This window comes from Danio rerio, chromosome 15, assembly GCF_049306965.1.
Source record: "Danio rerio strain Tuebingen ecotype United States chromosome 15, GRCz12tu, whole genome shotgun sequence".
Classification (NCBI taxonomy): Eukaryota; Metazoa; Chordata; class Actinopteri; order Cypriniformes; family Danionidae; genus Danio; species Danio rerio.
Window position 1 is genome coordinate 27,760,770 of NC_133190.1, and position 15,054 is coordinate 27,775,823.

Sequence of the window (15,054 nt, forward strand, 5' to 3'; positions counted from 1 at the left end):
AACAAGTGCAGTACAAAAAAAAAAGAGAGAGTAACCCTTTGTATGATTGTTCCCACATGAAACAAAACATTTAATAGATCACCTGCACATATTACATCCATGAATTTGTTACCAATTTAAAGTGTGAAAATCTTCCCTCTTGGCTTTTTAAACATTCTAAAATCCCCTAAGGAGTAGCTATAAATAGACTTGGAGTCAATTTGTGCCTATCCTTTTGGAGAAATCACTGAGATTGTGCTCAGTTATGAATAGCAGACGGGTAGAAACATGGTTTAGCACCATGGGAATGACACATTTCTTGTGCAGACTTGTGTATTTTGTGTGTCTCAAGAGCCTCTGTATGACCAATAGAGAAAAAAAGAGAGGACACTGGCTGCCTCGAGTCAAATCTACAGCTCATTCCAGGCAGGACTGCATAATTATATCAGCCAGAAAGGCAGTTGGTCACAACAACATGACAGAAATACAGGGTCAGTTTTGGGAGGTTTATAATGTACACCATGCAAGCAGAGTAGTTTATAGCGGCACAAAACAGACAGAGGATCTCACCTTTATTGTTGCGTCCTCTGAGGCAGAAACTATGACGCTGAAAACAGGATGGAAAATGACTCTGGTGACAGGACTCCTATGGCCGCTCAGAGCGTATTTCTCAGGAGGACGGGGGATCCATTCTTTGGGGTCTCGCTTCTGTCCAATTGGCCCACCTATATTGATCTCCTCTTTTGCTTCATTCAGTTTTGATTCTAACTCCATCACCTAGTAAAAGTCAGAATTGGCAAAACTAGTCATTGCACACATCTGGATGAATGATTTTTGCATTGCAGTTGTGGTAGTGTGGAAACGTACCATTTCTGAACTGTAAGATTTGGCATTTCAGAGCATGAATAGTCAATGAGTCAAGGCTGCCTCCATGAGTTTTAATAGGATTTGCATTAAATATGAAATGCACAAACCTTTTTCTGTAATCTGATGACTGAAGTCCATTTCTTTTCCAAGAGACCTGCATATTTCTTGTCCAATTCTTCATTCTGGTGACAAAATGACAGAAGAAATATTACACCCCAACACAGCACATTGCATTGCATCAAAATAAAAGCAAGATACAGAACACAGCCTCAAGCAAAAAAAGAGGCATACACCTATCACCCCAGAGGCAAATGTAAATTCCCTCTAAATCCCTTCACATGGGTTAATCTCCGGCAGACAAAGAGAGCTTACCAAGATTACAATTACACAAACACCACACTGTGAAAAATTAACTTCAGGGTGCCTGGCACAAACTAGAGCTTTCTGGAAGTCACATTTAGAACATTTAGATCAGAGATGCCTAAACTAGGGCCTGCGGGCCACAGTTGGCCCACCATACCATCTGAGAAAAGCAAGAACGATGGGGATGCTTTCGAGATTCTCCATTCAATACTGTCACTCGACAATGCAGACTTTGGTAAGCAAATCAAGTCAATCAGATTCTGCTTGACTAGTGTATTAAGCATTGAACTCCGCTGTGTTATAAACATGATTATGTTTTTATTGCAATAAGCTATTTAAATAGTTATACTGCATTAGTTAATGTGATTTTAAATAAATGTTCTCTATTTACGCTAATTACTAATTACGCATGACATCTTTAATGTAATATAGTTTGATATATTTACCTTTGGCCCATGGCTCTCAGCGAGATTTGATTTTTGGCCCTTTGTCCGAAAAAGTTGGGGCACCCCTGATTTAGACAGATAGATCATTCCTATTGGCATTGCCCAGCAGTGAGAACCAAAAGTCAGTAATGTAATAAAGAACTAGAAATGTCTCTCTTTTTTTTTTTTTTTTTTTACAAATAAATACATTAATAATTTATTAGGATTATTAATAAATTAAGATATTTAGATTAAACAAACATTAAACAACTGGATATTATGAAATTAAGAACTTGTGTATTTATTAATTAAAACTGAGAATAAAGAATAAATATATTATTAAAAAATAAATATTTCTGTATAACTAATATTATCATTATTATATTATCCAATGAATTTGGTTTAAATCCGCTATATAAAAGATGGGGCTCTCAAAGAACAGAAACATGAGGCTTGAACAGGAAACACTTGCCATAATGTTTGGCCACGCTTCTGTTGATCATTAGCCTTATTTTGAATTCCAAGCATTGAGTCTAATTCTGAGGTATGAAAATCTAATCTCTTGAAGATTGTGTGTAATCTTTTGGTTTGTGTGTAAACCTTTACAGCAGACATTCTTCCAGTTGTTTTCTGATATATGCAAGCTCACATCTCGTGGTTGCTTGAATTGCACACACGGTTTAGCTTCGCAAAATTAGTGTCCAACAATCAAACAGAGAAAAATAATAAGAAATCATTATGGATGATGTAAAAAGGATGTGTCAGACAATGAGCAGAAAGGCTCTAGAGTAATATAAGAGGTGCAAGCAGCAGAACAGGTGCTGTCACTGTGATATGAGAGAGAGAGAGAGAGAGAGAGAGAGAGAGAGAGAGAGAGAGAGAGAGAGAGAGAGAGAGACGTCTCTGAGGGAGAGGGGCATTTAAAGCCTCTGCAGAGGTCTGATCCACCATCTGCCTAGACCCTCTGCCACGTGTGGTGGCCAATGGCTAAATACCAGCCACATTAGCCTTGCCAGTTTCTAATCACTGCCGTCTGACGGTCCATCAGCCCCCTCCAGTCCTCAGAGAGCCACACTTCATCTACAGTTATGCCTAAAGTCACAAACCCCTGCCACCTCTCAGAACATCTGAACAGCTGGAAGTATCAATGGATCTCTTCTGATAAATGATGCAGTGTTAATAGCATTCTGGTTAATTAAAGAAGGCTTTTAACGCCACAAATCTGATCAATAATTCATCCTCTATCTTCCATGTACAAAGGAAATAACTGATTTTCTTTTGCCCAACCAAGAGTGTTTTCAAACAGGAGCTTCTGTAAGCGTTTCCAAATTTCCAAACGCGTTTTCTGCTGAATTTCAGTAAATCTTCTGGTCTACCCTGTGATAATGGGGAGACACTATTCAATATGTCCCTTTATCAGTATGAACCATCGACGAGACAACAGGGAGCGTCGGGCTTTACATCTGTCACACATCATAATTATCTCTGCACTGCCTTAATTCAGCACGTGCGCCGTCAGTCACAACCTCACACAGAGGCGCCAATTAAAAGGGGAACACTTCAAATTAAGAAATGCTGGTTTGACTGGAGTTTATATGAAGGGGGGTTCCCACACTCACCATGTCTAATTCCGCCTCCTTTTTGAAAACTGAATATGCCTCTTCATATCCATTGGAACGAAGGTAATCAGCTATCGCTCGGTTTCTGAAAAACAAAGAGAAGCCTAATTAGTTCTCTTGATAACCAGGCCTTATAACTGTGGATTAAAAAAGGGGCTGCGGTAAGAGCTTTTTACACAACTGAAAGAACATGCCTCTCTGAGCACATATTCAAACACCGGTATGGTGGAATTTCATTATAATAGACAAAACAGCTGCACATGGAAAACTGCATATGCATACATGCATAGTGAATCAGGACAGATAAAGCAGTAAAGTGTGAGGGGGGATGAGCATCCTCAACAAATTTCAATAAATGTCAGGGCCGAAGACGTGTTTCTGTATCCAAATGTGCTGTATGTTTCATGACGATACGCAGTGACAGGCAATTTAGCTGTTTGCACAAGACGAAACATGACAGAAATTAGTTTATCATCTAATTATTACATATTAAACATCTTAAACATTATTAAATGCACATGCTTAATCACTCATGTGTTTAGTTCTAAAGTTTATTTAGAACTAAACATACAAGTAAATCTCAAATGGTTTATTTTATTTTCAAGATCAGTGAGAACCATCTACTGCTGCTTTCAGTAGTAAGGCAATAAATGTCATGTAAAATGGCATTCAAACTCATATTATTAGCATTAAACACTGAATAAAGCACATGAGATGTACCCGAGGCATGGCTCGAAATCAACCTTTTTTTCTTGGTAGCACCGGTGCTTCTAACTTCAAAAATGTAGGCCAGACAAAAATTTAGCACTCACCAAAAAGCTATGGTGAACGCGGTGTCAGTCGCACAACTGACAGCATTGTGATGATTAAATGAAGGATTAAATAACGTTAGAACGTCTTGTGCTTAAAATGCGTAGATTCAGTGGTAAACACGGTTACCTGAAAACTCCGTCCCACCGGCTTTACAGTAAATGCTTTAGTTATTTTCATAGCAGACTTTAAACCCTGGAAGTCTTTTATACACTCATCGAAAAGTGTAAATGCTGGATTGACATTTATTACAAGATCACGAATCAAATGTGCCATTATTTGTAACTTTAGGTGGTTTCTAAAACTGAATCTGTCAGAGTTGTTTTTATTCTCTTGTATCCAGACCTTTACATTTTGGCTGCTGTAGCTCCCTGTCATCTGAACTGAGTTATTATCAGCTGATATTAACCAATCCATTCGCGTTCTGTTTTAGCGCAATAGGAGCTTATAAGAACTTGAAGGCGGGAAAAGCATTGCGAGCTTTAATTACTGCAGCAAGTTGACATGTCAACTGTTTTAAATCATTCCTGAGCGCTGCGTTTTTTCAGCTATGTTTTTAAGTGCAAAGATTTATAATGCGTGAATGCCTCCTAAATCTGAGCATGTGGTGAACATTTTGCTATGAAAACAACAACAAATTTACGCACTCGCACAAATGCTCCCAAATACATTGAGGACACATAGATAAAATTTTGGGCGCATATGCATCCAAAATGGTCGCAATTTCAAGCCCTGTGAGGTAATCATTGTTAGTTTTCTGTTGTTCACCAGTGAGAAATAGAAGCTGTTTCTAATATAATCAATTCAAAGTGTTGGTTAGGACAAAAACTCAAACTATGGAAAATATTCCTTTTATCGCATGCCATTGCTTTAATTTACAACACAGTTTAAATCACTCACTCCTATTCCCAATCTGGCAATCTGTACTTGCATTTGTTTTGATCTAGGTGCACAATATCCACTGTATGTCAAACTTACATACTGCACCTTTAATATATATATATTTTTTGGTTATACAATACATTATGTAATAAATTCATTAAACATTTGTAATATAGTAATCAATTACCCAAACAGAAAACAACATCCTGAAAGTGTGATAATGCAAAAAAAAAAAAAGAGAGAAAATAAAACATTTTATTGGGCTAATAAAATGTAATATTAAGCTTTTGTATTAGAAATCCAAAATTTTTCCTCAGGATTTAATTAGATTACATTTCAGCAGGTAAGGAATCAATTATAAAATTATTATGAATGCATGACACATTTTGTTAGCAATGGCCCAACCCCAATTCTATTTTTGTACCCCTACCCCTTCCCCTTGGCCATTGAAAACGAGGGTTAAGGGGAAGGGCTTCAAAATGTACCCCTAATATATATATATATATATATATATATATATATATATATATATATATATATATATATATATATATATATATATATATATATATATATATATATATATTATATATATATATTGCTAATAGATTGCGACATTAAGCATTTTTTTTAGCGTTTTTTTTTTTTTTTTTTTTTAAGTATTACAGTAAAACATGAACACGGTTATGAATATATTGAAACGTGTTTGTTGTAAAAATTCGTAATAATGACAAAATATACTAATTTGTGGATCTGCTTACTTCCGAGTGCAGCTGTTGCTTGGGTATTCCGGGAATTTTTTTTACCCCTTGGTTTCAAGTGTGGTCCTGAAAAGTTTTCGTTCGAAGGGGTGTATACCACTTGCCCTTAACCCTACACCTTCAGGCTAAAGAGAATTGGGACACCACTACCCCTTCACGGGCACACGCAAAACGAGGGTTAGGAGTAAGGGGAAGGGCTAAGGGGTAGAGATGGGATTGGGCCAATAATTTTTTTTTACACGCTACAGGACTTTCTTATACAGACCAATATACAAATTAGAGCTGCACAATTAATCGTTAAAAGATTGCAATCTCAATTCCTCCTAAACAATCTTAATCCAGCATTTCTACGATTCTGCCAATCACATTTTCAAGTTCAGGAGAGAAGAAAAGGCGGCTGCACGAGTCTTTTCATTGTTTTACACACGTTGCTCAGTGACATTGACACCTCCAAATGATGTTGAATGAGTCACATACTGTATTTAGAAGGTATAATTCACCTAAAAACGTAATTTTTGTTTTAATATAATGATGTTTTTGCGATCGGAAAATCACACGTGACGTGAGCGGCTGACCGTGAGCTGTTATCACAGAGAGGGCGGGCGCGCGCGAGTCTACTAAGTAGAGTCTACTTTAGTGAACAGAACCTGCATATGCTGCGAGTGACAGGTAATACAGTTGTAAATAATATTCAGTTTGTGGCACAAAGTGATCGTTTGGGAGCCGTGTGCGAAGCATGAACAAGTACTTAGCAGTCAAAATGAAACCGAAAGTGTGCACTTCATTTAAACGATCATATTGCATTTTAGAGTTATGATTACGACAAGCATTCGATATGTTTTTAATTTCATAGCGAACCCACAGTTGTGCATGAAAATAAATGTTTACAGTGTCAGTATAACTACTCTAGCCTATATATTGTTGAATATAATCCGATAATAGCAAATGTCTGATTTTACCAGTAAATTGTCTAATATGACAGATTGCAAGCAAAGATCTCAAACATAATAATTCAACATCAGAATTATTACAAGAATAGATTAATATAGAATAGAATTATTTATAGAAAACAGTAGACCTACACATAATATTATTATCGAGGTTGTGCCATATGTTTGTTTTTACCATACCTTTATTTTACATCTACAGAATCGTGAGAAAATCGTGATCTTTATTTTAAGCAAAAAAATAAAATAAAATTTGCGATTCTCATTTTAGCCAGAATCGTGCTTCTCTAATACAAATATAAAAAAAGAAACAACTACTACAGAAACTATAAATTAAAATGTCTTTAATGTTATTATTACATACGTTACACATTTTCCCCCAAATTCAACTTAAGACAAAACTGTCTTAAATTAACTGTCTGAAAATGTAGACACTTCTTTTTTAATGGGGAAGCAATGTATCAGGAAGTCTCAACCTCGGTTTTCAACACATTCAGAGCTGCCGAGGAGTCAGCAAGAAGACTGTGGTGAGCGGAAGATATTCATTGATAGTGGTGATAGTGAAGACAAAGAAGGCTGTCAGAGACGCCACTCTGCTGTCCAAACTCTTCCTGGCATTGTGATAGCAGAAGGATCCACAGCCTCAAGGAAACAAGGAGCCCAATATGGAAATAGCCGTTTCAGCAGGACAGCCACATTGTGCACATATGCTCTTAAATCAAGATCAAAATCAGCACGGATGAAAAGAATTATAATGTCTATACTGGAAACAACAAAGGGTCTAACAACACACACACACACACACAAACACACACACACACACACACACACAAACACACACACACACACGCACACACACACACACACACACACACACACACGCAGGCTGAGGAACTCTCTGGGTGTGGCTCAATTCGAGGTAAATGATGATTATACTGTGCGTGTTTGGTGGACTGAACAGTTTACAATGAAGCAGACAATGAAGTGACAGAGCTTTAGTAGCATATCTGGCGCAGCCTGTGACAGTAAGGGTGCTATGATTAAAGTCAAGGTCAGCAAGAGGTTATCTCTCATGTGACAGGCAGCAGGAATGAACTACTCGATGCTTAACGCCGAAGGGAACATATGTGCGCGTGTGCGTGTGCAAGCCTCTTTGCTTTGAGTGGTATATGCACGACAGACACCTTTCCTAGAGACACAGCTCAACAACAATGCTGCTTTGTGCATCAAACAGAGCTGTTGAGCAAAACAAAACCGATATTATGGTCATGTACATTCTGGAATGTTTCAGGAGCAACAACTGTGGTTAAATGCAAGAATGAGCGCCCTGAATTACTGTTCTGTGTGTACTCTGTATACAGGAGTCAGTTACTTGTTTGACAATGATAAGCAAAGCAACACTTTGCAAAACAGGATAAGAGCTGTTCAAATTCTTAGATCCTATCATTAAAGGTTAATGTCTTTATTTGTCATCTCTTATAACATCACTGCTCATCACTTGTTTATATAATGTGTTTTTTCTTCCATGTAACAAAATAAGATATTTAGGGACAGATTTACCAACAGCTTGTACCAGCAAAGACAGTCTTTCACCATAACTTTCAGAATTCACAAAGGAAACACAGTGAAACAATAGCAAATGATAAAATGAATTCAAATGAATGTTTGCAGTTGTCAGTTATTATTTGCCATTATTTAATGCTCAAAAACATGCAGGATTTATACCAGTGGTCGTCAACCACTGGGCAGGAGACCAGTACCAGTCCGTGGATCAACTGGTACCGGGCAGCGCAAAAAAATCATTAAGTATTTCTTTTTTATTTATTATCCGAGTCTGAACCATCTTTTATTTTGAAAAATTACCATATTCTCTCAATTACATCTCGGTCACTTGAGCGCCCAAATTTAACCCACAAGCAGCAAAAGGAATAAGAAATAGACGTCTTTGGAAAGGTTCTTTGCTAAGGGTAAAAGGCCCAGTGAATGTCCCACAAACTGCCAAGGAATAGATCCGCAACCAGTGCGCAAACTTACATTTCCCCATTTTGCGGTGTTTCGATCTATGGTTTTGCCAAATGTGGACAGCTTTTAATACTTTAAGACCCTGCGGGCTTAAACAGCCAACACCCAAACACCCAAACACTAATGCTTTGTAATTTTCTCCATAAATAAAACGTGTATCAGAATGAGAGCTATGTTTTGTCAGCTTGTCATCCTCTGAGAAAACAGTTGATGGCCGTCTAGCAACAAGCGAATCACCGACTACCACTCTACTTGTGGTAAAATCGTCAAATAAAAAGATTGGGAACCTGCAATCACACAGTTGTAAAATAAATGACAGAAAAACGTGACTATCACAAGCTCTGCTCGAATACTAAAATATTGCGGCAATAACATCAGAACTAGGAAGAACTTGCTGTAAATTTCCCATGATGTTTTACAAAGGTTTTTTTTTTTACCTTAAAAAAAAAAAATCTGCTGTACGCATAACTTGACAATACTTCAAATGTTTTTATTTAAAATGTCAGTTAAACACAGTTAAATAAAACATGATTGTTAAGCTCGAGCATTTTAAACATATGTTTCTAATAAAGGAGTAGACGAGCATTTGCTATAGGAGCCTGTGCAGTTTATGTTATAGAAAAATCAAGTTAGACCTTATTTAACTCATTAACTGAAAATCCCTGTTTTAAAAACAGCCAACAAGAAAATCAAGGGAAATCACAACAAATTATTCCCCAGCAAATGAGTTGTGATGTCATTCTTATGACAGTCTATTTGTTCTGCACTTGGTAGATAGCATTTGTGCATTATTAAATGCTAGTTGCTTTATCTATGTTCTTTATTCACACATTATGATTAGATCATTCGCATATGTTCCCATCAGCGCTCTTATAAATCTGCAGTCATTTCTCATTTATTAAATCTGGAATACCATCAAGACAATTACAAACTGGTATTTAGCCTTTCATCATCGATTATGTGGTAAAAAACAGCCACCAAAACAGCCACCAAAGATCACTGTAGGCATAAGGAGGCAAGCAAGTACAACTCTTGTCTCCCAACAACAACAAATTACTTTCAATTAGCTCCCATTATGAGGTAAAGTGCTATGACATTTAGACCCTCAGGTGCACCACCTACCATGCTTTCCTCACACACCTGCCTAAATGCTTTTTAATACATGCCATGCAAATCCCAACTAGCCCCGCTAGCCAGAAGAGCCATTTATTGGCAATCAGAGCTATTTTTGCGCTAGATGAACAGATGATACCCAAACAACAAAGCGGAAATGAGCTCAAGCTGTAAACGCCCTCCCAGTTAAAAAAAAAAACTGGCTTGTAAGAATGACATGCAGCACTGAAAATGCCAAAGAAAACACTGCGAACAAACAAATGAGAGCTCATAGCTTTGGATTGGTCTCCATGGAAACCGAGGAGCAAGCAGAGAAGCGAAGCAGCGATGAACCTGAGTGGGCAGAGATGCTGAGGACAACGAACAAAAGATACTCTTCATAAAGAGAAACCTCTCTCAAACTAACCAAGGATGGTCTCAAACCTGCAAAGCTGTCTTCCTAGACACTAAACGGCATTTGAAGTATTGTTTACATTTAATAGAGTGACCTGGTATCAGGATATATTATTTTATAATTATTTATATAACCCCAATTACTTTTAGAATATCTGAGAGAGAGAGCAGATACATAGAGTCCAGTGAAAAAGCTGTCATAAATAATTCTGCATGATGAAAAATGTTACAGAATTTTCTTTTTGATACATGCATCAAAAATAGGAGTGTACACTAGTGCACTAGTGTCTTTGAGGGTTATATTTAAAAAAAGACAGCTTGTTAAATCTGAAGTCTGCATCAAATATGCAGCAGAGTTTTGTCTTCTACTCATGCTAACAAATGGCCAATATTTCGTTTCAGCTTCGATATCGCAATATGATCATTTGCAATAGTCACATTGCAGGATCTGCAATACAGAGTATGAATTAAATTAGAAAATTTTGCAAGTGTTTTTGAGGCTTGTGACTGTATGAGTTTTTTTTAAAGGCATTCAGGTATAAAACAATTGTACTGTTTGTAACTTTAAAGACTATTTATTTTATTGAATTATTTATACTAGAGCTTTGCGATTAATTGTAATTGTATCAAAATCGCGATTTGGACTCATGCGATTTCTAAATTGCCTTACAGCACGATTTTCCCACAGTATGGTATTTAATCATAACGCAGCGCACCTACACAGAGTGATAGCAGGAGACTAGGGTTGTAACGGTATGAATTTTTTACGGTATGATAATCGTCTAAAACAATACCACGGTTTGACGGTTTCACGGTATACGGTATTAAATAGTAATTCTCATAGCAAAGACCCTGAAAAGAATAAGAACACGTTTTCTGACTGAACAAAGGTTTTATTTCAACAAACTTTTGAAAGAACCATTTTAATAGAACTATAGAAGTCTTTTATAAAAAATAAACTGAAAAATTTCCCATTTTAATAAATAAAATTAGAAAGAATAAACAAGCAAGGTCTTTTAAGATTAGACGAAAATAAACTTAAACTGTCCTTCCTTATAAGCAGGATAAATGGGAGACCAAAAGTGCAATACCAAGTTTATGGCTGTAAACATGTATTTAAAGCGTTGTTTTTTTCAGTCTAGGTTGTGATGAAGAAATGTAAGCATGTTGAGATTTTCAGGACTTAATCTTGACCGCTGAGGTGAGAGAATGTGTCCACTTGTACAATGAACAAATAAAAAATAAGAAAATAATAAATAATGTGTCAAAGTCCAACTAAACATGGTGCAAATCCTCAGTAAAAAATAGATATAAATATTTACTATACTATAAATAGTAACATAACGAAACTAGATTCAATATGGAACATCCTTAGGTTTTATGTGCCAGCATGGATATGGTTGTCTGTGGATATGGATTTTGATATGGTTGTCTGCAATGCAGACAAACAGCTGCACCTTCATTTGTGTCTTTTGAAAATAGCAAGAGCAGCAGTTCGGCTTTGCTGTGTCACTGTTTTGTCATGTTTCTGTGCTGCTGTGCATGCAAAAGTACTTAGTATGAGAATTATTTCATGATAAACTTTTTTTTGCGTTTTATTTAGCCGCGCATAAATGTATGCCTATCTCTCATTCCGTGTTGTTCAAAAAGCTCATTGTTGGTTCACAAACAAAAGCGAAACCTATGCTTATTGGTTGTGATATAGCGAGTTTGAACCAATCTGGGCATGGAGGAGGGACAATGCATCAATGTATCATGTCTGGTTTGTCCGGAGACACAGTGACGAGCGTTTCTTTGTCAAATCAGCGTTGTCAAATGTTGATGACGTAACCGCACTGATTCCGGAGCCTCTGAAAGTCTGCGAATGTTATGTGATACAGCACTGGAAAGCTGAGATTCTCTTCTTTATGCCAATCTTTGAATTGTATAAATCGGATCAGCGGATCAAAAGTTATTAAACATTTAAGAGCAATACTTTTTTTTAGCCGCGGGCGGCTGTCTCGGTCTTTAAGGGTTAAAACCGTTGATATGCAATTGTTCATGGTATGATAATCGTGCACGTTCAAATCGTGGTAGACCGTCATATCGGTATATTGTTACAACCCTACAGGAGACTGAATAGCCTGCTGAGATGACGAGTTCAGCACAGGAGAACTTGGTGCCAAAAAAGTCAACATATTTGGTATAGGGTTACGTTACTTTGGATACAGGAAGGCTAATGTAGGGCAGAACCAAGTAATTTGTAAGTCAGTTGAGTCTAAAAGCGTGTGGAAAGCACAAGCGTGTCGCTCCATATAGCATTTTCAACATGCTTTGCAGTTGCTCCTTTGTCGTTGCTCAGTGACCATCAACCGTTTTCTCAAAGGATGACAAATTAACAAATAAATTGTAACAAAACAGCAGGAGTGTTACGAATGGAGAGAATTTGTGGTTTGTCTGAGGTAACCAAATTGTGTATACTACATATAAAAGTATGAAGCTGATTGGTCGGTTTTCGTAACTCACGGTGTGGCATTCTGAAAAGTTAAATATGTGGCCTATTTCGCGGCGGCGCCTCAAAGAGCTCTATGATCAGTGCATGACAAAACAAATTTGTGAACACGCACAACTACTTCTGATATTTGGTCAAGCAGAACATCGGAGCTTTACTTAAGTTTGATTAATTTGCATCCTTTACTTGAATAAATTTATCTATGCTTTTAGATCTAATTTATCTCGTGGCCTTTTGCCGATCATTCCCCTCTCTCTGCTCCTAATGCTTTCCTGTCAATTCTCTCTACTTTCTTATCCAAAAAAAGGTGAAAACTCAGAGGAAAAAAAGAAGGCCTTCATTTTATTTGATAAAACCAGCATCAGACATTCAATGAAAACCAAACTTTATCACTTTAATCAAAAAAGTCAAGTTTAACTAAAAAAATTGTGACAGAAATAACTTAAACTTTAGCAATGAACACTTTGTGGCATTTTATCACTTTTATAACACATGACTGAATCTGCACCCTTGAAAGCAAGTCCACAGTAATGATCAAACTATAAAATCTCAGACCGGGTGGTGGCAGGGTAAAAGCGAGGATAGGAGATCAGCTCCAGTAGAAGAGATGAGCAGCATTACCTCATTCTTTCTGGAAGAGAGTCATCTTGCTCTAACATCATTTCCGCTAAGTGCTTGCTTCCGGATCCACATCATCACTGCCAGCCCGACAGCACCCCATACCCCTCCCACCTCGAATCCACAAACCCAGCGCATCTCTGCTCAGTAAACAAACAGCGTCTTATCAGACTCGGATGAGCCCCTGTGGGTATATCATGTCTGACTGCCTCTGGCTTATGGATTTGCTTTGCTTATTATCCAGCTGCCATCATGTATCAAAACATGGCATCACAGGACTGCAGAATGAGTCCTTTTGCAGGCTTTGTGAGATGGTAACCTTTGTACAAACAGAAAAAGGAGTCTGATCTCCCCTGCAGCTAACCTGAACATGAAACAACATGGCCAACAGACAGTGGCTTTCATCAAAGACAGCACTCTCTTTTTGCAGCTCCATCCAGGGATTCTACAGGAGAGCTGATTATTCTGACAAAAACGGTTCTGCTGAGTAAGCACACACTGTGTTCTCTGAGCATCCAAGTGGACTGAACAGTGGTTTCCAGTACGAACCTGACAGAATAAAAAAACCTTTTCACTCAATGTCAGACAACAACAAATAACTTCTCTAAACTGATGACTCCTAACTATTGAACCCCACAAACCAAGCACAACCAGAACTTCCAGTGATGCTATTGGTCAGTGATTGGCAGAATGCATACCGTACAAAATACCAGAGGTGTTCTGTGATCGAAAACCATCAACTAACTAAATTTGCAAGTTCCATTGTTACAAACATAATTAGCTCATTTGGTGTACCCCAAATCCATCACTCCAACAAACATTCGCAAACTGCATCACAAACTTGTACGCTTGCAACTAGAGCTAAGTTAGAAGCATAGCTCCTGGTTATGTTGTACTCCCTGTTATCCCCACTATGCCCTACTCATTTAGAACATTCTAACACTTAAACTTGGAATGATTTAAAAACAACAACAACAACAACAAAATTAGTCATTTGCACAAAAAAAAGGTTTTTGTTTTTTTTTCTCTAAAGAAGTTTATACTCCACCCCTTTAGAGCTTCAGTATGGACATTTTATAACATGGTTCAAATAATAGATCTGCGACAAAGCAACTACGGTTTTGGCAAACACTCATTACTACATCAATCTTTTCCCAAACGATGCATCGTACTATGATAGTTCAGCCGCAAGTTAGGTCGTTGTTTGGGAAACGCACCCCTGCAGAGTAATTTAAAGAATTATAAACAGCCCGGATGACATGTACCACTGCAAGCGGTCATAGAACATCATAGAATCATCTAGCGGTCATATAATCTCTTAGCCCTTCTTTGTGTTTTCAACAACAAAACTTATAGCTCTGTTTCTCAATATAACTCATGGCACAAAATGAAAACAAGGCATTCTTCATCTTCCTGTTGTATACACTGCTGAATGTAGCCTAAATTACATAGCTGTCATTTAAATGGGATCTTACATTACTTCATTTCTACCGATGGTGAAAATGCAACAAGGACAATGTCAGAAAGGGATATTTATTTCTCTAGCAATTATTCTGGTGACTGTTCCTATAGCCACTAGGGCTGAACAATTAATATAAATTGAACCACGAAAGTGATTTGAAATGGAACAATTCGCTTCATTGCAATATAAACATTAATAACAAACAAAATACAAGTAATAAAAATAGCATTTCTCTAGTGAATTGTTATATGGCAAAAAATATCTTCTGCAACTTAATGTCGCAAATTAATTTTTTTCTTTAC

General features: G+C 37.2%; 1 protein-coding gene across 2 annotated transcripts in view; it reads right to left on the reverse strand.

Annotated features, from left to right (window-relative positions):
• Positions 1 to 15,054, reverse strand: part of pafah1b1a (platelet-activating factor acetylhydrolase 1b, regulatory subunit 1a) — a 53,047-nt gene that overhangs the window by 11,282 nt on the left and 26,711 nt on the right. For both annotated transcript variants that reach the window (XM_005157575.6, NM_201345.1), the window contains 3 exon segments: positions 3,254 to 3,338; positions 954 to 1,028; positions 550 to 756 (listed from right to left, as the gene is read on the reverse strand). In XM_005157575.6, the coding sequence (XP_005157632.1) occupies positions 550 to 756; positions 954 to 1,028; positions 3,254 to 3,338 (367 nt within the window).